This window comes from Myotis myotis, unplaced genomic scaffold, assembly GCF_014108235.1.
Source record: "Myotis myotis isolate mMyoMyo1 unplaced genomic scaffold, mMyoMyo1.p scaffold_m19_p_17, whole genome shotgun sequence".
Lineage (NCBI taxonomy): Eukaryota > Metazoa > Chordata > Mammalia > Chiroptera > Vespertilionidae > Myotis > Myotis myotis.
The window spans coordinates 46,490,118-46,511,302 of NW_023416321.1; the positions used below are offsets into that span (position 1 = coordinate 46,490,118).

The following is a 21,185-nucleotide window of genomic DNA, read 5'->3' on the forward strand; positions in this document are numbered from 1 at the left end:
TCCTGGACAGAAACTGGAGACAGAACCTCGAGACAGAACCTAGTGAGAGAACATGGCAAAAGATCCTGGACAGAAACTGGCCACATAACCTAGAGACAGAACCTAGCGAGAGAACATGGCAAAAGATCCTGGACAGAAGCTGGCCACAGAACCTAGAGACAGAACCTGGCTACAGCACCTGGATAGAACATGGCAAGAGAACCTGACTAGAACCTGGTGACAGAACCTGGCTGGAGAACCTGGACAGAACCTGGCTGGAGAACCTAGCGAGGGAACATGGCTACAGAACCTGGCTGGAGAACCTGGAGAACCTGGCTGGAGAACCTAGCAAGAGAACATGGACACAGAACCTGGCTGGAGATCCTAACAAGAACTTCGCTGGAGATCCTGAACAGAACTTGGCTAGAGATCCTGGCTAGGTTGCTGATCAACTGAACGCTGTCTCCGTGTCATTCCTTCTTCGCCAACTCCGTCCACACCTTTGGGGACCCCTGAACCTGCTGGGGTGGGACCCCAGCAAGCCAGGAGCCCCTCGCAGGCCTCAAACAACAGCCAGGTGACAACGGTTGCTCCGCTCGCATCCCAATAAGATCTCATGACCTTTCTTGGTCTGTATGAACCTGCCCACTGTATGAATGAGGAACACAAACATAATTCATTTAATCCTCACAACGCGATGAGAAGGGACCATTATTGGCCCCATGTGGGGAGATGAGGAGACACCAGCATAAAGGGGTCAAGTACGTTCTGAGGGCCCAGTGTCAGGTGGAGCTGGGCTCCCCCGCGCGCCCCGCTCCAGGCACGGTGCTCTGTGGGGAGGAGACTGGCCGGCTCTGCACAGACCAAACAAGCATGTGCCTCTTGGAATGCTGTATTTGTAGATTCATGGAAGCCCGACATCTACAGGATATTAAAACCATCCTAAGAGACAATCACGGCAAAGGTGTAAGCATCGTTCTAAGCTTGCCAAATCTGAGCCTCAGAGCTTTTATAAAGTTTCAGAAATGTGGCTTATGGGGCAACGGTTTATGGTCAATTGCCTTTTGATCTCTCATGTGAAAAATATGTACTTACATATATTGCAGGAAACCTCACCACTTCCTAAGTGTCGGGCAAAAACACTAATTACTTGACTAATTAGACTGTGAAACTTCCCTTACAGATGGTAAAAAAGGGCTATTCACCCCACAAATTTAGTTGTGACATACCACCAAAAAAATGTGGAAATGTCTCAATGGTTTTACTGTAGACAGCATGAACAATTTAAGCAAACCATATAAAAATAAATGAGAAACTAATGGAAATAGTCTGTTCTTTCAGAGAGGAAACACCGGGTCTGTGGGAGGAAGGAGCTAGTGCCTCAGGCCTGCCAGCGAGGGGCGGCGGTCCCGGCGAGCCGAGGCCTGCCAGGCACCTCCTGGTAGGACGCCCCCAGTGAGTCCCCGGGCCAACCCGACTCGTGCTCCGTGGGCACTTTCTTTCCACTGCACTTGCTGCCGCAGGCTGAGGTGCTCGCCTCCGGTTTCTTCCCCGCTCTTCAGTTGAGAGAGAAGCCAGGGTAGCCTCCGTGAGCTGTGCGCACACTGTTTCAGCCTGCCCCTGCGCGCACTGCCCACAGGGCCCAGTGAAATGGACTCAAACACCAAGTCCTGCCGTCGGGGCAGGAAGCGCCTCTGGCCAGTGCGTGCTCATGCTGCGGGGAGAGCCTGAGCGCCGGCCCCCGCACCTGCCCACGTGCCCGCTGCGCGGGCGGGACACACTCACCAGCATCTAGGCTGCCAGTAGCTGCTGTCCAGCCCATGACGGGGGGGATGGCGCCCACCACGGCTCCGACCCACGTGTTGGCAATGCTGACCCTCTTCAGCGGGGTGTAGCAGCAGGTGTACAGGAAAATGTTGAAGAGCCCCAGGGCTCCTGTGAGGGGGTTCACCCCCCAGGTCAGAAGGGCGACTCCTGGGACGGCACAGCAAGCGGCAAAGGTCACAGTGAGCAGCGGGCTGCAAGAGAGCAGAGCACAGCGGTCACTTTAAGCGTGAACCCGGCAGGGATCGGAGCTGACGAGCAGCACCCACCCATCCGAGGAAGCCAGCTGGGAGCAGGGCTGGCTCCTTCCTGTCTGGGCATCTTCTTCACGAAACTGGAAAATGTAAGGAAAACTGCCAAGTGAAGCTGCAATGGCAATGATGACCGCAAGCCTCATTCTCAACAGTCTACTTTTTCAGAGTACACTTTGTGCAGAACCTTGTGGAAGACTTTGAAGTGAACATAAATTGGACGTACTAGTTTCTGATAACATGCATGTTCATTTATTCTTTAAGAAACCTGAGTTCACTCCACTGCGCCCTCTCCCTACAGAAGTCAGGCCGGGGCCTCTGAGGACACCACCCGGCAGGCCCCACACTGCGCCCCCTGGGAGGCGGGAGTCACGGGTGTGCAGCTTCTCGGGGGCTCAGGTCTGGCAACGGCCAGTTCTCCAGGAAGACAACCTTCCCCCTACGGGAGGCAGCACCCTCCATTCCCAGGGCTGCAGGTTCCCACAGCCGGAGGAAAGCCCTGTGCTCCCAACCCTGCCCCTTGAGGAAAAAGACTATGACAAGTCAGGACTGGGAAGGGGGTTGGGAGATGAGGAGCGCGCCAGCTGGAATGCCCTGTGAGTCAGGGAAACAGAACCGAGAGCTGGGAGGGGCTTGGAGAAGTCCAGCTTCCACTGGTGTGCCGAGCGCTGGGCCTGGAGGCAGCTCCCAGCAGATGAGAGTCCGGATGGAGCAGAGAGCCAACCAGGGATGCGCTGCTGTCCAGATGCTTGCGATGGAAGGCCCGTGAGCTACCCCAAGACTCCACGGCACATGCAGTCGGAGGGAGAACTTCCTCTGTCCCAGCCACCACTCCTAAATCTTGTCAGCTACTTCCTCAGCCCTCGCTCCGCTCGGCACCCTCAGTCTTTATTCTGTTCCCCACCCCCCAAAACCACTCCCACTCTGGGTGCCACTTCTGAATCCGCCTTCTGGCCCACTATCTCCACTCCTGCTAGAGAAAACCCTATAACCGACCAATTCCTCTCCCGTTTCTCAAGTCTCCAGATTCACTCTGGCCCCTAATGCCCTTGGCAGTGGCAAATATCCTCATCTTTACTGCCTGACCCTTCTTCCATTTTGGCGAGGAGGGGACACCATCTCCATTTTTAAAGATAAACTCTCCTTTTGCTCTAATTTAATCTCCTCCCAAACCCGTCTTTATCTTCTATCTCCACTTTTGGCCTTTTGCATCCTCTGAACAATTACTTTGTTCATATTTCCCCCAAAGTTCTTACTGTACCTCTTCAAACCCACACATGCTGATGAAGCGACTGCACAGGGCTCATGTCTCCAGCCTGGCTTCCTACCTGCCCGCACCCCTCCTCTCCCACCCCCCGAAACGACTTCTCACTTGGTTTTCAGATATGGTGGGCGACATAATTTCTCAGAGTCAAGTTTAGGACAGTGCCTGTGTTGTTCCACCCCGTGTGCGCAGACTGAGATGGCTAAAAAGCAGTGCAAATATTATAACTGTTATTCTTTCATAATGTGTTTTATAGCTTATAAGGACAGATTTCCCCCTTCCTATGGGATTCTACAAAGCAAGTTTTATTTTGGGTGGGAGAAAAATGTGGCTCATAAACATTTTTATTTTTCCTCAGTTGGACCTTGTGTGAAAAAAAGGTTGTTCCTTCTTTCTCCAAGGTCTGTGGGAGCCAGTTGTACTCGAATTGTGAAAAGCACCCTTAGAAAAGCACACCTGAATCTAATTTATCGTGATGGGCAACTGTATGTGGAAGCTTAATTTCTGACCCTCCTGGACATCACAGGAAATCATGGGGCTTACTTTTGGTGTGTAAACCAGTGTGCTCAGGGACACGAGAAAGCACAGAGGAGGTTGGCGAGGCCTGCAGAGGACATGAGCACACCTCCCGGAGAGCAGGTCACTCCAGCACCAGTCCCTCACAGACCACCGCCCCCTGGCCGGCCTGACCCTGGAACCTCAGGGCTTCCGCACGTTATGGGCAAAGGTGCGCCAGTTCAAACTCTGTGAAGTTTACTTTCATGATGCTTTATTTTTCCTAAAACATGTATTATAAAAGCAATATATGTTCATCTTGGAAACACTGAAACTATAAAAAATCACAAAGAAGAAATTCTAAATTGGTTATTCAGGGAAATATATTGGTTTCTTTCTTTCTAGCCTTTTCTTAATAACATATCTACCTAAAAAATAACCGAGAACATACTGAATTGTGGTTTTGTTACTTACTTAATTTCAATATATCTTAATAATTTCCCCATGCCATTAAGAATTCTTTTACATCATCATCATTAGTTACACAGTGGCCTATTCTATGGCTATACCACAATTAATTCCATCTCTAGACTCTGTTTGGATACTTGGTATTTTTCTATTTCTTTACATAGAAAAAATGTTGGGAGGAATACCTTACAGACAGGCTGCTATTCACAGAGCCGATCAGGATACATTCTGAGGGTAAGTTTCTAGATGTGCGATTGTTAAGCCAGACTTTAGGCATTTTGCACGTTTTAGGGGTTCGGACTTGCACCAGCCATCTATACTCCGGAGTGTACACTGGTTTATGCTCCACGGGCGGCATCACAAGGAGCCCGTTTCCAGGACCCGTATCAACACTGGGAATGGCATTAAACACAAAACAAAAATGAACCAAGAGAAGCCTGTGTATTGAGACAGTCTTGCCCTCATTTTACAGATGAGACACTGAGACTCACTAAGGAATAGCTCAGGAGCAGGACCTGGGCTCAGGCCACTCGCTGGCTCCCTCATTCTGTCCAAGCTCCCCCAGTGGGGGGCACTGGTGCAACAGGACTCGCTGGCTCCCTCATTTGGTCCAGAGCTCCCCCAGTCCGGCGGGGAGGGGGGGGGGGCACTGGTGCAACAGGACTCGCTGGCTCCCTCATTTGGTCCAGAGCTCCCTCAGTCCGGCGGGGGGGGGGGGGGGGGGGCACTGGTGCAACAGGACTTGCTGATTCACTTATTTCTTGGGTCTGCTGCAAGCTGGGACCTTCAGGCAGCTTCCTTTAGCTGGGAGGAGAGTCCTGTTGGGTTTGAAGGTTCCTTCAGCACTAGCTGGTTCAGCTCAGTGGATAGAGCGTCGGCCTGCAGACTGAAGCGTCCCAGGTTTGATTCTGGTCAAGGGCACATGCCTGGGTTGCAGGCTCGATCCCCAGTAGGGGATGTGCAAGAGGCAGCTGATCAATGATTCTCTCTCATCATTGATGTTTCTCTCTCTCTCCCTCTCCCTTCTTCTCTAAAATCAATAAAAATATGTTAAAAAGAAAGTTCCTTCAGTTCACCCCACTGTACCGATAGCCTGGCTTTCTCCTGCGCTCCCTGAGATAAAAATGATTGGAAAGCACTAAAAAAGCCCGGAGAGAATATGGGAGCTGGCAGAGGTAGCAGGCAGCCACAGTCGGGAGTGTCAGCAGAGGACACGGCAGCCTGGGAGACCGATGGACAGAGGGGGCGGAGGGTGCACAGGGAAGGGCTCCAGGAAGCTGACCTGCAAACTGCGACCTAGCGGATGGGTGGGCGGGAGATGGGCAACAAGGGCGAGAGGCGGGGCCCAGGCAGGGAGCCAGCACGGCAGGGGCCACCGCCTGGAGTGCAGTGTGGGGTGGGGAGAGGCAGAGAGCAGAGGTCAGGAAGGCCAGGTCAGACACCTAACATTGCCTCTGGGCACAGGCAGAGCCAGCAGTTTTAACTAGGGGGAGAAAAGAGCAGACCTGCTTTTCAGAAGGATCGCTCCACCTGCCAGCACGGCCAGCAATGGACATGCATCGTCCGCCTCACAAGGGAAATCACGTCAGACATTTTGAGGAGAATCATGGACACACTGCCACGCAATGTTTATCAAATGCTAGCTGAAACGAACAGAATTCGCCTAGCCAGCTCTCTGGTCTGCCATCTAATATTCCCAAATCTGCTGGTGGTGCAGAGCAAGGCAGCAAAGAGCAGGCGCCCTTCCCTGGAGGCTTTTAGATAGAATCACAGGTGGTAGCCATGGTTTGCATTTTTAGATTGATTATTTTTGGCTCTATTTTATCTCTCCCAAGTCTTTTTATGAGGTGGTTTTAAAGAAAACACCATATATTTTTAATTGATTTCAGAGAGGAAGGGGGAGAGAGAGAGGGGGGGGGGAGGGAGAGGGAGAGGGGGAGGGGGAGGGGGAGGGGGAGGGAGAGGGAGAGAGAGAAACATCAGTGATGAGAGAGAATCATTCATTGGCTGCCTCCTGCACACCCCACACTGGGGATTGAGCCTGCAACCCCAGTATGTGCCCTGACTGCGAATAGAACTGTGATCTCCTGGTTCATAGGTCAACACTCAACCACTGAGCCACGTCTGCTGGGCTTTTGAACAATTTTGTCATATTTCACATAGCTTTACAAGTTAACTGAAGCTCTGTCTAAAATAAGGTAGAGTACAAGAGTTAGATAAACAAAGGGCTTATCTTGATAAATGGCAGGATTTGTACATAATGAAAATACGTCAGTAATAGAAGCAAATTCTTTGTGAAACTGTAAGTAGGAGGAGGACTTGCAGAAATAATGGTTCTGGGACAAAGAGAAATGATATAGAGTGGATTATTTTTTCAAGTTTGATTTACAATGAAATCTTTGAATAAGGTGGTGATTAAAGTTAAGTTTAATTGTTTTAAAAGAAATCTATTCCTGATACAGAGATGAGTGAGAGAAGCTCATTTCTTCCCTCAACTGAGTCCAACACAACTGACTCACCAAAGTCAGGGACAGAGCGCAAGGGACTGACGGCGATTTCATCAATGACTGATGTGGTATTTTAGCTCAACCACCCAACATGCATCCTTCTTCCCCATCACACTGCTCAGCCCTGACCAAAAACGCATCTGCTCCTCTGTTCCTAAATGGGCAGGAAAGTGTCCCAAACCTGTGGAGAAACAGAGGAAGCCAGACTGACGGACAGACTTACCCAGTTATTTCTCCATTTACTTATTTTTTTAATTTCTCACATGAGGATGTTTTCCCAATTGCTTTTCAGAGGGTGGAGGGAGGGAGAGAAACATAGATGTGAAAGACACACAGCAACTGGCTGCTTCCAGCACGTGCCCCCACTGGGGGCAGGGGGCAACCCGCAACCCAGGTATGTGCCCTTGACCGGGAATCGAACCCCTTTGGTGCTTGGGCTGACGCTCCAACCACTCGGCCACACCGGCTATGGCATTTATTCTTCATTTAAAATTAAAAAAAAATAATTTTCTTTTTTATTAGCCCTTTTGTTCCTTTTACCATTTTAATTCCTTTTGCTTCTTTTACCATGTAAATTCACTTCCCTTTTCAGATGCTACTCAAAGGTCTGATTTCTAGAGCAAGACATGAAGGCAGGCTAAGCAGGCTACCTGTGTTTCCTGGGCTGTGGGGAGAGGACTGAGCACAAACTTCCTGGAAGAATCCATGGTTTTAGCTAAGTGTGGTCCCTGGGAACCTGCTAGGAATCCAGGCGACGTGGAGGCTTGCTGAAGTCGGAGACCCACTGCACCCCATTGCCAGTGTGAGGCTGGTTTCAGCTGCCACTTCTGATGAGCTGAGCCCTCCACTGTCACTCCACTTCAATGCTGACTATGGCTGGCCTGGTAGGTCACCCACTTTCAGTTGTCTTTTGACATATTCCAAGTGGGGAGAACACAGGGCAGCAAACTAGTTCTGTTATCAGCTGAGGGACAACAGGTATGTCCCCCCACTTCTCTGCTTCATCTGCCCTAATTTAATGTGGCCATATAGCTCAAAGTGCTTGGGCCATTCAAGGGTGAGATGAAACAAGTGTGGCAAACCGTTGACAACTGCAGACCCTGGGTGGTGGGATATGGTGTTCATTGTACTATGGTCACCATGTGTCTCCTGGAACACTTTCATAACAACAACATTCCGAAATGCTTTCATGTTCTTCATTAGCATTGCTATGTTGGGGTTGGCACGCGGTAGCCTAAATAAGCATGCTGAGTAGGGAGTAGGTTGCTGGGGCCACGTTCTGACTCTGATGTTAGCTGGGTATTAGAACTGGGCCACTTATCGAACCTCTCTGACTCTTGGGTTCCTCAATTAAAAAGTAAGGGATATATTAGGGCTCTGCTATTTGTCAAGACTGAAACCCAAATCAAACTGGCTTACACAAACAACTCAGTGACAAGACCACAGGGAGGCGGGGTTCTACCCTATTTAGCTGTTAATGTTAACAAGTTGGCGTTAGTTTCTTTATTTGTAAAATAGGAACAACTTACTACATAGTTAAAAATCAAATACAATAATGTAAATAAAGCTACGTAGTGTTCATTTGTTAATTCCTTCAAATTCCTCATTGCTTACATACTAGTAGTTAGCCATAATGCTAAGTGTGGGTATACAGCTGAGAACAAGATAGACAGCAAAGTTTAGTCTAGAAAGGAAGATAGACATTAAACAAATAAACACAAGTACTACAAACTCTCAAATGATAAACTCATCTATAAGAAAAAGAACAGGTGAAATAATACAGAATTATGTATTTAAATAGGGTGGGCCTATTTAAAGTTGGAAGGAAGTAGGGGCAGACAAACTTGAAATAAATTGTTTCCACTGATTTATTTTTTTAAACTCAAAAAGACTTTTGAATCTATACTAGAATATCAAAAAATATATATACACTCAAGAATGTAATTTCTCAGTTATAAATTATAAATGATGGCTGTGAATTAAAATGGCAAAACTATTTTTATTTTCAATTATAACTTTAAATTAAGAATTTAATTTTATTATATCAAATTACAGAAAAATAAACCAGCATGAGAACAGATAGACTGTCACATGCAAACTGTTGCTAAGAACACGGCTGCTCCTGCGTCCCTGCAGCAGTTGCTGCGATGGCCTTCATTCAGAACAGAGAAGTTAATGTCTCTGAGTGGTTCTCCCTCGAGTTCCACTGGAAGAAATGTATAGAGGAAAGATCAGAAAAGCAGGTGAATGGGGCATGATGACATTGCAAACATATTCTAATTTTTAATAAAATAGAATAAATGTGTGAATAAAGAAAACAGTTCTATTTGGTGGGGGGTGGGAAATGGTGGCAGAAAAAATATCTAATAATTTTCTTGAAGTAAAAAAACAATTTATATTCATTCACTCACTCATGCAAATAGGTTTATGGCTCATGCTGAGGGTTGAGTGATGACCTATTTCCAACTCATATCCAAAACGGAATTACTTTTTAAATTGCGTATCTTCCCACTGAGCATCAATGCCCGAGATCCTTCCCTGTCCGCCTTTCCTGCCCAAGGCGACTGCGGGAAAGAAACTAATAGACTATGAGGGAGGAGAAATTTGTCAACACATTTCTATGAATTATTTATTCCTCTTTTAAAACATAATATTTCTTTGCTTACTAAACACCAATCCTTAGTAGCCTGATCAAAGTGGAATTCTCTATAAAAATTAGGAACAAATGAGAATAAACATACAAGTTTTTAAATTTGATTTCTATTTATTGCACTTAATAAATGTAATTTAAATTACCTGACTTTTAAAATAACTTGTTGGGGAAATATGGCCTTTCTGTTTAAGCAATGTGTCAGAGAGGGCTAGGAAATCTTATGTTCAACCAATAAAGCTTTATATTGTAAGCAGCTCTGCAGGTAATTGGTTTACACAAAAATTAATCTCATACTTCTGGCTCATTATTTCAGCACAAATGATTTTTTAATTACAAAATAAAATTTCCTTTCTTCAAAAACAAAAGAAAACCCCAAACCTTAATCAAACCGAGCTAACTGAACTTTAATTTCATGTGTAAATTTGACATTTGAGTTTTGGCTTGAGTTTTTGGGGAAAGTCTCTAAAGATAACTATTCTAAAAACATCTCCCCAGACTCTTACTTAGGAATCTTCTATTTCTGAAGACGACTCAAGTGATAGGTACTGCAGGCAGCAGAGGGCTGATGGAAATTTGTAATTTAAGGAATGTAGGAAGAAAGAGAGGACATGAAATATATTTTAAAAGAAAATTGATTATAGCAATGCTTGAAAAGATATCAATTACATAAAAAATGATGGCAACCTGCTTAGAAATTAAATTAAACGTCTAAACATGTTAAAAAGAAATTCAAGAATAAGGAAGTATTTGGGGCATGATTATATTCAGAACACGGGGACTGTGTATTATATTAGAAAAACTTTCTTCAAGGAAAAAAACAAAGCAGGTCTGAGCTGATGAGTTTTTTTTTTAAATTACAAGCATCTTATTAATCTAAGAGGGAGGTAAAAAAAAAAATAGCTATGATGACACCCCACTGCTGACCTCTGAGGTCCAGCCTTCTAATTCAGGAGGAAGCGATGGTGACTCTTGACGTCTATGACATCAATTCAGTTTAAATTTTGGGTCAGCAATGCACAAAGACTCTGGGATTCTCAGAGGGGACTCCCATCATTCGATCCACCCGTGACAGTTGTCTCCAGCCAGCGGTCCGGTCTCAGGGATTTCTCCCAGCACCTGGCACTTGCTCGGGCCCACCTCCGGAGGCCTCTACTGTCCCAGCTCCGTGACACCTGCCGCAGGGAAGCACGTTCGTTTCCGTTTCCTGGCGCTCTGAGCCAGATGGTTTAATTCTCTAGCTCTCTCCCTTTTAATTTACAAGATTCTATGTAAAAAAAAAAGAGCAGCTCAGTTCGCCTACATAAAATGTAGGCACAGTAACGCCATCTCCGGCACCCACTCAGGCTGGGCCTTGGTGTCGGGCAATGTGTGCACACAGACACCACAGGGCCCAGGCTGGCGACAGAAAGGAGTAAAAAGTGGGCCTCCTGAAAAAAATGCGAGTGGTGAGGGCTGTGGGAACTGCTGTTCAGGTTTGGCTGGCAGATGCCATGGAGGAATGTGCCAAGAAACCCAGAAATCTGGGGTTTTATGTTAAACTTTTCTATTTTTAAATGTTGGCAAACGTAGAACAGCACAGCAGGCCAAACAAAAAGTGCCTCTTCAGGACTTGGCCCGCTGCTGCGCCCTGCAGCCCTGGTCCAGGTGCCAGAGCTCCCTGCGCCCTGCACCAGCCCCTCTGCCCCAGAACTCACGCAGCCTCCCCACCTCACCCCCCAACAGTCCCCTGTCTTTCCTGGGAGCATTCCCCCTCATCCTCTAAGAATCAGCCCAGATATCCAAACAAGACCTCTCAGAATGTTTTCCCTGGGCCGTTCTCCTCCTGCCCTCCACACCCCACCTCTTCAGCGCCTCTACTGTGCACATCTCTCAGTCCCTGTACCCAAGATGGGCCTGGAATGTTGCTGAAACAAACCTTAACCAACCATGCAAACGAGAGCACTGTCTTCAGACTCACCAGCTCACATAACACCGGTCAATGAGAAGAGCATTTGATCATCATGTTACTGAAAAGAGAAGGAACTAGAGTGATAGGACATTAGACCAAATAGCTCCGGATTAGTAAAAGGTATTTCTGCTACAACTTGTTTCTCAAGTGGTTACAAATGATCAATTTAGTTACTATGATATGATAGGTAATTCTTTATATTTATTAAATACCTGACTATTTTATGGTTATAAAAAGGGTCATGAGAATTGAAGAACCTCCATCTCACAAGTCACGATGCTTCAGAATAATCACACATGCTCTCTCCTCTCTAATCTGAGAGGGAGATGCCTTTCGGTGCTCCTCTCCTTCACCCCCCATGACAACTAGGTCCGGCTGACGTGCACAAAACCTTCTCGTTGACTCTTCATATTGTGGTTCATAGCCTTGAAAGATTTCACTTTAAGGACAAAGTTCTCTATGCCAGCACCACTATGATTTCAGTCGAGATCAAATTTGTCCTTCCTGCCACTTCAAATGACTGGCTACCAGTAAAAACAGAAATTCCTATACTTATAAAATGTTTATGTTCTTATTACATTTGCAACATATCCACACCAGGAGACTAATCACAACAACCTCAGGAGCGGTGCCGAGCGGCAGCCTGGCCCAGCACGTCTGCGAGGCCAGTGTGACTGCCGATGACTAATGTTCACGGCTCCCCTGCAGCCCGCAAAACGTTTACATTTGCTTAAGTGCTTACTGGTAAAACCTTCAGTAAATTTGAAAAATGTCTCCTGCAAATCCCTATAATACTTAGGCTAAACCCTGTGCTTTGCGTTAATAATGCCAGCTAAATAATCCATTTCATTCTGAAAACTCAATCTTCGTCACTCATTGAAACTCCAGGTAGTGGCCGACCCCAATTCCAAGTGTTTAAATTTCTCCTCTAAGTAACCTTTCACTCTGCCTTATCGCTCTATCTCCTGCTTACAGCCCACACCCAAAGCTCAGAAGTTATGCATCACTCCCATCTGATCCATTAAGTTGGAAAAACTAATGCTGACATGTATTATTTCCCTGTCAACATCACCAGGCTGAAAAATAGCTAATCAAAGGGGACGTAATCAAAATAAAGATGTTTTAAAATAACAAGGAAGATGGCCCAGCGCAGGCCCCTCCTCGGGAAGCTTTCCCTGGCCAGGCTGTCCAGGCCTGCCGTCTCTTTCTGACCTCCCAGAGAACTCCGTGTTTGTGCCAACTCATTCATTTCATTCACTACGTGTTTATGGGCTCCTCTGTCCTGTCTGCTAAGCATTTTATGCATCTGGCTAATTTTTTCACTGCGATTATGAGCCTTCTGAGCATTATAAAAACAGAACTGACAGTGCTGGTAACATTATAGGTAATCAATACATTCTTAATGAATTGAATTAGACAAGGGAATTATTAATTCTAAAATATATAGGAGACATTAAGCTTTGACATTCTTAAGAAAGATTAATATTAATTAGGATAGACCAGAAAAAAGGTTATTACTTAAAAAAAATACATGTGTAAAATACATTACAAATTTAAGTCTGAGGGACCTCAATTTAGATAAAGATGACAGACCAAAAACAGAGACACAAAACAGAAAATTTCCACTTTGCAAGAACCAGGACATAGTCCAAATTTCCCACGAATTGCAGGGAAGGCTGAGAGAGGACACATACCTCTGTATGTCTGAGGCAAAAGAGGACTCAGTTAATTTAAGAATTTCTACCTTTGACTGCAAACCACGGAAGAACTGGATGTAAAGTGTGTGTACTGGGGTGGAAGCTGGATCGTAGCTGGAAATATGGGGATAAGTAAGTGAGTCAGGGCCTGAGTCCACACCTGGCTGAGGGCGAGCTCCCCTCCGCAGAAACAGCCCTGGCAAGGGCAGGGGCAGCCTTGGGTACTCTGTCCCCACACCCTTCCCACTGCCACAGGGACTGACTGCACCGGGATGAAATGTCTGGCCCGAGCCCGAGCCATCCTATTTTCTCTCATAGGCTTTGGAACGGGACAGAGGACTCAGCTGGAAGACCTTGGGGCTATGGCAGAGGCCACCATGTTGATGATGCGTCAGTTTAAGTGAAAGTGGGTCAGAAGAGCCAGTCAGAGACAGAAGAATGAAGGGCAAGTACAGAGAGAAGCAGAGGTGCACAGTGAGCAGAGGCTAAACTGGAATCAAGGAATGGTGCGTGGACCACTCCTTCCAGCAGCCTGCCTACAAAGAGAGAACAGGAGAAAGCTAATTAGTAGACATTTCTCAGGACAGGGGACCACTTGTTCAAATACTGTCTGAAGAAAAGGACCCACTGGGGTTAAAGAGGCACCGAGAGACCCCAGGGTGAGGCTGAGCTGTACCACTGCTCCAGGCAAGCTGGGCCCAGGTCTCAGGCACACAGAACGTAAGGCAAAAATGGGCCCCATAGGCCCATGGGCCCACACAACTTCCAAAACAGGTGTTAGATTCTTGCAGCTATAATCTTAGGGAGAACTAGTGGGGACATTCACTTGTACCTACACCTCGTTCTTACCCATCCCCAGGGCCACCCTAAAACTACTAAATCCTTCTTATCCCATTAGCCAAAGCTGCAATTACCACAGAGCTTCCTGAGGTGGAGCAGTTCGAGGAATCGGGTGCCGGCATGATACACAGGGTGAAAGGAAGGAAGTTACTGGTGAGGATGTACAAACGGCAGAGAAATGTGAGGCGTCAGACAAACTACATCTGGATTTTGCCCATGACTAGTCCTACCACCAACCATGCACACGTCCATTCTGCCAGCAGCGGGGCCCTCCGGCTAGGCTGCTGTGGTGCTTATGCTCAGCTGCAGGGCCCTGGCAGTGGTTTGGCTCCAAGTGTACAGGATCAGGCCTGGGGTGAGGAGCCAGACCAGAGGCAGGGCAGCGCCACCCTGACTCTCTGGGGCCCTTCTCTCCAGACGTCCTCAGCTGCAGACGCTGGAGCTAGTGGTGCCGAATGTGCCTGACTGGCTCCGAGCTTCTCCCCGTGCACCCGGGGGCTTCCGGAGCGATGTGAGGGGCATGAGCTCCAATCCACCAAGTGGCCCCAAGCCATTAAAGGCTGATAAATAATTCTACCACCCAGGCCCAGAGCTGACGTAAAAAGCAGAAAGCCATGGGGTCAAGTGTTTCCATAGGAATCCCATTTGGTAAATGGAAGCTGCAGAAGGATGTTTCTATTAACCACCTGCAATCATAGTAAAACCCTAGACTAGACAGAGTAACTGATAACTTCGTGTCCCTGCAAAATCAGGATGAGTTAAAATCTGAAAAAGCAGTATTTCCCCAGGTAGTTGATAAAGGAGACAATTTTTTCCTCCCTCCCTCCTTCCTTCCTTCCCTCCCTCCCTCCCTCCCTCCCTCCCTCCCTCCCTCCCTTTCATTCTATTTTCCTTACACTGTGATACTTTATTTTTTTAAAATATATTTTTATTGATTTCAGAGAGGAAGGGAGAGGGAGAGAGAGATAGAAACATCAATGATGAGAGAGAATCATTAATTGGCTGCCTGCTGCATGCCCCACACTGGGAATAGAGCCCACAACTGGGACTTGTGCCCTGACCGGGAATCAAACTGTGATCTCCTGGTTCATAGGTAGACACTCAACCACTGAGCCATGCAAGCCGGGCTACTGTGATACTTTAGACATACAGAATTGGCATTTTATGTAGGCAATAAAGAGATAAAGTACTGCCCTCTGAATTCTCCTTGGGAAAATTAAACAAATTACAATGTAATTTCATAGATTTTATTCTCATTAAATGGCATTTTAGTTGTAAAAATTTATGTTGCCTAAATATAAAAGTTATTTTTATATTGTAATTGATTATTTCAAAAACAGTCAATGACCTTACTATTCCTTTATTATATACTAGAGGCCTGGTGCACAAAAATTTGTGCACTCAGGGGAGAGGGAGTCCCTCAGCCCAGCCTGTGCCCTCTTGGTCTGGGATCCCTCGGGGGATGACCACCTGCTGGCTTAGGCCTGCTCCCTGAGGGATTGGGCCTAAGCTGGCAGCCAGACATTCCTCTGGCAGCCCGGCAGCCCTCGGGGGATGTCCACCTGCCAGCAGGGAGCAGGCCTAAGCTGCAGTCGGACATCCTTAGCACTGCTGAGGAGGCAGGAGAGGCTCCCACCACCACCGCTGTACTGGCAGCCATTAGCCTGGCTTGTGGCTGAGCAGAGGTCCCCCTGTGGGAGTGCACTGACCACCAGGGGGCAGCTCCTGAATTGAGCGTCTGCCCCCTGGTGGTCAGTGTGTGCCATAGTGACCAGTCATTCCCAGTCTTTCTGCTGTTAGGGTCAGTTTGCATATTACCTTTTTACTATATAGGATAGAGGACTGGTGCACGGGTGGGGGACAGCTGGTTTGCCTGGTGTCCCGGATCAGGGTGGGGGTCCTGCTTGGGTGTCTGGCCAGCCTGGGTGAGGGCTGATGGCTGTCTGCAGCTGGTCACACCCCCTTCAGGGTGGGGGTCCCCACTGGGGTGCTGGCCAGCCTGGATGAGGGGCTGATGGCTGTTTTCAGGCTGGCCACACCCTCTTTAGGGTGGGGGTCCCCACTGTGGTGCCTGGCTAGTCTGGGTGAGGGGCTGAGGGCCATTTTCAGGCTGGCCGGCAACTGAAGCTCCTAGCCTCTCCTTTTTTTTCTTTTTTTTTATTCTGGGATTTATTTACCTTCTATAATTGAAACTTTGTTGCTGTCACTGGAGCTGAGAGCTTGGCTGTTGCTCGCTCCAGCTCTGAGGCCACGGCCTGCTGAAAGCAGGTATCTGGGGTTTGTTTAGCTTCTATAATTGAAACTTTGTTGCTTTTGGAGCTCAGAGCCAGGCCGCGGCAGGCGGGGAACCTTGGATTCCTCCATCACTGGAGCAAGCACGCCTCCTGCTCGCTTCAGCTGCGTGGCTGCCGGCCACCATCTTTGTTGGCGGTTAATTTGCATATCATCCTGATTAGCCAATGGGAAGCGTAGCAAAGGTATGGTCAATTACCCTTTTTGTCTTTTATTAGATAGGACTAGAGGCCCGGTGCAGAAATTCGTGCACGGGTGGGGTCTCTCTGGGTGGCCTGTAGGGATCAGGCCGAAACCCGCTGCCCAATGCCACCTGCAGCTCCTATCTGCCCCTCCTGCTCATCCCAGCCCACTGTGCCTGCCGCAGGGTCACGCCCAATCAGTCCCGATCGGGAGAGGCTCACGCTGCCACAGAAGCTCTCGCCAGCCATGAGCCCTACGTCTGGCGCCCTCCCAAGGGATGTAGCCTGTGGGATCGGGCTGAAACCGGCTCTCTGACATCCCCTAAGGGGTCCCAGATTGCGAGAGGGTACAGGCCCGACTGAGGGACCCCACCGGTGCACAACTGGGTTGGGGAGGGACTGAGGGAGGGCTCCAGGCGTGTCCGGCCCATCTTGTTCAGTCCCAATTGGCCAGACCCCAATAGCAAGCTAACCTACCGGTCAGAGCATCTGCCGTTCGGTCTATTTGCATATTACCTTTTTATTATATAGGATATTCAATGTCAGTTTCTCCATCATCTGAAACAATATAGACAAATGGCAGCAGCCCCATATAAGGAGAGGCAGGTAGCCCAAGACTGGCAATCAAACGTGATGGGCCAGATGCACATGCACCTTCTGAAGAGCTGCAGTCCACAGAGTTTGTTTAGGTCGGTTCTAAGGTGGATGTGTATTATACTCAACATTTCCTACAAAGTCTCCCGAAGTCATCCATAAAGGACACATACGGTTATGTGTATACAATTCCAGAAAGGAAGAAAAAAAAAATAACTGCATCCACTAAAGTTTGAGAATCACTGAGTTACGTAAATAGGGGGAACAAAAGGAAAGTCTATATTTAGTGGCTGGGCATTCACAGCTCCTGCTGTTGGCCTGACTCTCGGGAGGAGATGGAGAATTCTAAAGGGTGCATCCCTGCAGGGTTCTCGCCATTCTGCCTGATTAACCTCGAGTACTTCTGCTGCGTTGGTTGTGAGGATTCGACTGGCTTGGGCTGCATCTCCTCGGGGTCAGTTTCTCATGTCCCCTTTGCTGTTCTGCCTTATGATGAATTTTGTGGTCCCTATATAAAGAGCTGCAGAATTTAAGGAAGGTGGGCATACATGCAGATGGTACAGAAATACTCTCTAAGGAACAAATGTTGCAGAGGAGGGAAAAGGCAGAGGCTGGGGGGGAGGGGCAGAGTTCATTTGTGGAGACCGGTGATCCACGGGAAAGGTGTTGGAAAGCAGACACAATTTAACTGAACTTGTAGGCAACAGGGGCCAGCCTCAGTTCTGAACTGAGGGACTGCAAGACTTCACCTCCACCGTGTCCACCTGGTCCAAGCTGTCATGAGCTCCCGCTGGACCCGAGGCAGGTCTCTGCTCACTCCTGGGGCCCCGCAGTCCCTGGTGCAGAACACGCGCTCTCTGCCTTGGCAGAGCTCCTGCAGTGTGGTGATCAGAGCAGAGGACACAGACGGGACCAGCGTGCTCAGGGGTGCTCCGACAGGGCGCTCAAGGAACAGAGACAAACACCCACCACCACCTCACCCAAGTATGGAGACAGCTGTCCCTTCAGAGGAAGGAGCACTCGGCATAAAACCCAGCTAGGCAGTGAAAGGGCAGGTGAGCAAACCAGGCAGAGACGAGAGAAAGCATGGTCCTTCAGTGACAACACCAGCAGTTCCACTCAGTCACAAAGTAAGGAAGAGGATGAATGAGAAAGGTGAGCAGAGTGGGGATGAGGTGGGAAGGACGGGAAGGAGGCCTGCTATGATACGGTGAAGAATTTAAAATAAGTATTTTTCTTAAATATATTTAGGAAACCTAAAAAGTTTTAAGACAGAAATGTGATTGTTTAAGGAACCCCTATCTGCCAGCTGAGTGGGAGGGAGGAGAAGGGTTCGAGAGAAGGAGAGGCCCGGCTGGGATGCTGTTGTAACAACCAGCAGAGAACTGCTGATGGTCCGAGACGGCAGCACCGGCCGGGGAGCAGACTGCGGGTGACAGAGGGCTGAAAAGACATGGCTGTAGGATAATCAGGTGAAGGGAGTAAACAGAAAAGAACACCCAGAATGACTTACAGGCGCTCGACTTTCTAATGTAAATTAACAAGAATATAAGGAAAAAGTCTGGGGGAGAACATGATGAATTGGGATCTGTATCATGGAATCTGAGATGCCGACAGGGGCTTCCCCAAAAGAGATTTTCACAGGGTCCGGGCAGTCTGGGCTGGAGGTTCAGCAGACAGAATGTAGTGTCTGGAGGGAGGGAGATGAGGAGGAGGCCGAGGACCACCAGCAAAGGAGCAGGAAGCGGAGGAACAGAAAGGAGTCTGGGAAGGCATGGCCAGGGCGGCTCATTCTTCCTCATCCTTTGGTTCAAGTTTTAAGACGTCACGCCCTCCCAGACTCCTCAGTCTGGGTTAAGTTCTCCATCTGTGCCCCCTGTCATTTGGCACGCCCCTATCCTGGTATTCACCACTGCACCGCTTGTGTCTTCCGCAAGCCTGGCTGGCAGGCGCACTAAAAACACGCACTGCTGAGTGGAGGAACCTTTGCAGGCACTCAGGGTCCTCAAGCATGCGCACTGCCTCCTCCTCAGGTAATGCTAAGAGGATGGAGACCGTCTCCTGTACCTCTGAGGAAGCTTAGCAACTAGCACACATCTCTACAGGGACAACACCCTCCGTAAGCGCCCGATGAGGACAGCAGGAATGAAGACTCAGGAACCGCCTACTTGCCACTGCGTGGCTGGGCCCACTCAAGCATGACAATGCAAACATGGAACTTTTCCTCTCCAAGCTCTCTCTGGTTTGCCAAGTGTTTTGCTTTCTTCCCCCTCTCCCTTGAAACTAATCTGAATTGCCTGATAAACATGGAAATATTTATTTTAAAGAAAATTTTGAAAACAGATAACGGTTCTGCAAACGCTACATTTCTCTGGAATTTGAAACCCATTCTTCAACAATGAACTTTTATTTACAGGATTTTATTGCTCTTACTGTTATCCCTACAATAATGTTATGTATGAGAGGAACACGGTTGGAATTTTGACCCCTATGTGTCAGAAAGTGGTGGTGTGGAAAGATTAATTCAATGGCTTGCCCATGCTTAGAGTCACATGACATTTTTAGTTACAATATGAAGAATATCTGAAGACTGAGATGTTTCCTAGTACATACATTTTTAAAAGTCCCTAATTAACTTCCTCCAGGCACCAAGTTAAAATTGGATTACACCAAGTCTGACTGTCTGATAAGGTGAGCTTCTCTGATATTCATCCTCATTACATTACGCGAATGCGACTTCTTCAGTGGGTTCCTCACCTTCAATGTAAGTTCCCGATATGTGACATAAGCAATCTCAGGCGTGTTCTTTGCCAGAGAATAAAAGGGAGCTCTAAGCCCAACTTTTCTCAAAACAATCATTCAGAGCCATGACACTTTTGCCAGAAATGTCCAAACAAGTCAGTTGATCTTATTCATCTTTTCCAATTTATAAGAAAACATAAAGATATTTATTGAGTGTCACTTTTAAAAAGCAATTTAAAGACGTCTGCATTGCATTGTCTACCAACAAACTGATTTAGATACATCATACTTTCCATTTATGTATTTCTTCCTCTTTTGTGCAAAATAAGCAATTGGAGTTTGTATGAAAAAGCCTTAAAAATAAGAAATTCTGTGATTATAATCATCACCATCAGATGGCATATAGTTATTATCCAAACTGGACACTGCTGAGAGGGAGGGGGGCGCTATCAATAGTTCTGCTGGGCCCGGCTGGTGTGGCTCAGTGGATGAGTGTCGACCTATGAACCAGGAGGTCACTGTTTGATTCCTGGTCAGGGCACATGCCCAGGTTGTGGACTTGATCCCCGCTGTAGGGTGTGCAGGAGGCAGCCGATCAATGACTCTCTCTCATCACTGATGTTTCTGTTTATCTGTCTGTCTGTCTGTTTTTTCTCTCTCTCTCCCATTTTCTCTGAAATCAATAAAAATGTTAAAAAATAATAATAATTCTGCTGGGACAACAGGTGTAAACCAGGACTCTCCTGAGCAAATGCAAGTGTATGGCCAATAGACTGGCACATTTTGCAATCACATCATGTGGCACAGCACTCATCCTACATCGTCTCTTAGACTCCAGCCGTCACCTGATGCACACGTAACACTGCACCTCCTCTTCCTTCCACTGCCTCACTTTGACCTGGGACCAGCTGCTAGAGATGCATTCTTGGGCTGCTGTGCTTGGCCAAGAGCCTCCTATTCCTCCACTGCTTCAGGGCCATAGATGGTTCTCACTAGGAGCTGTTTGCTCTTTGATATTTTGTCTCTGGCTTGCACCAGGATGGCTTAGAAATCTGCTATTTCATTGGTCTACGGAATTCAGGAGGACATTCTTCTAATATCCTCACCAAGTGTCCCTTATTTTTAAGAAGAGGTAGAAGTTGGGTCTTCCTTGAATGCTGTTTTCTTCTCAGGGACATGACACTTTTAGAGAAAGTTTTGTGTAGTCATTAGGAACTCAGGGTGAGCAGTCAAATGGACAGGCCAAATTTTTGTTCTGTCAGTTATTCATAATTCTTGGACCTGCAGTCTCACTTGAATATTGGGGGAAATTGAACATCATCTATCTTAGGACTAGCAATAGGATGTATGTAGTTGTGATGTTACCAGGAAATGCACAATGAAATTGACAGTCCAACCTTATTAACTATTAGAGGCCCGGTGCATGAAATTCATGCATGGGTAGGTTCC

General features: G+C 47.5%; 1 protein-coding gene across 2 annotated transcripts in view; it reads right to left on the reverse strand.

Moving 5' to 3' along the window:
* LOC118672203 (protoheme IX farnesyltransferase, mitochondrial) overlaps positions 1 to 21,185 on the reverse strand; it is a 117,819-nt gene that overhangs the window by 10,085 nt on the left and 86,549 nt on the right. For both annotated transcript variants that reach the window (XM_036341738.1, XM_036341739.1), the window contains exon 6: positions 1,765 to 1,997. In XM_036341738.1, the coding sequence (XP_036197631.1) occupies positions 1,765 to 1,997 (233 nt within the window). The remainder of the gene's footprint in view (positions 1 to 1,764; positions 1,998 to 21,185) is intronic.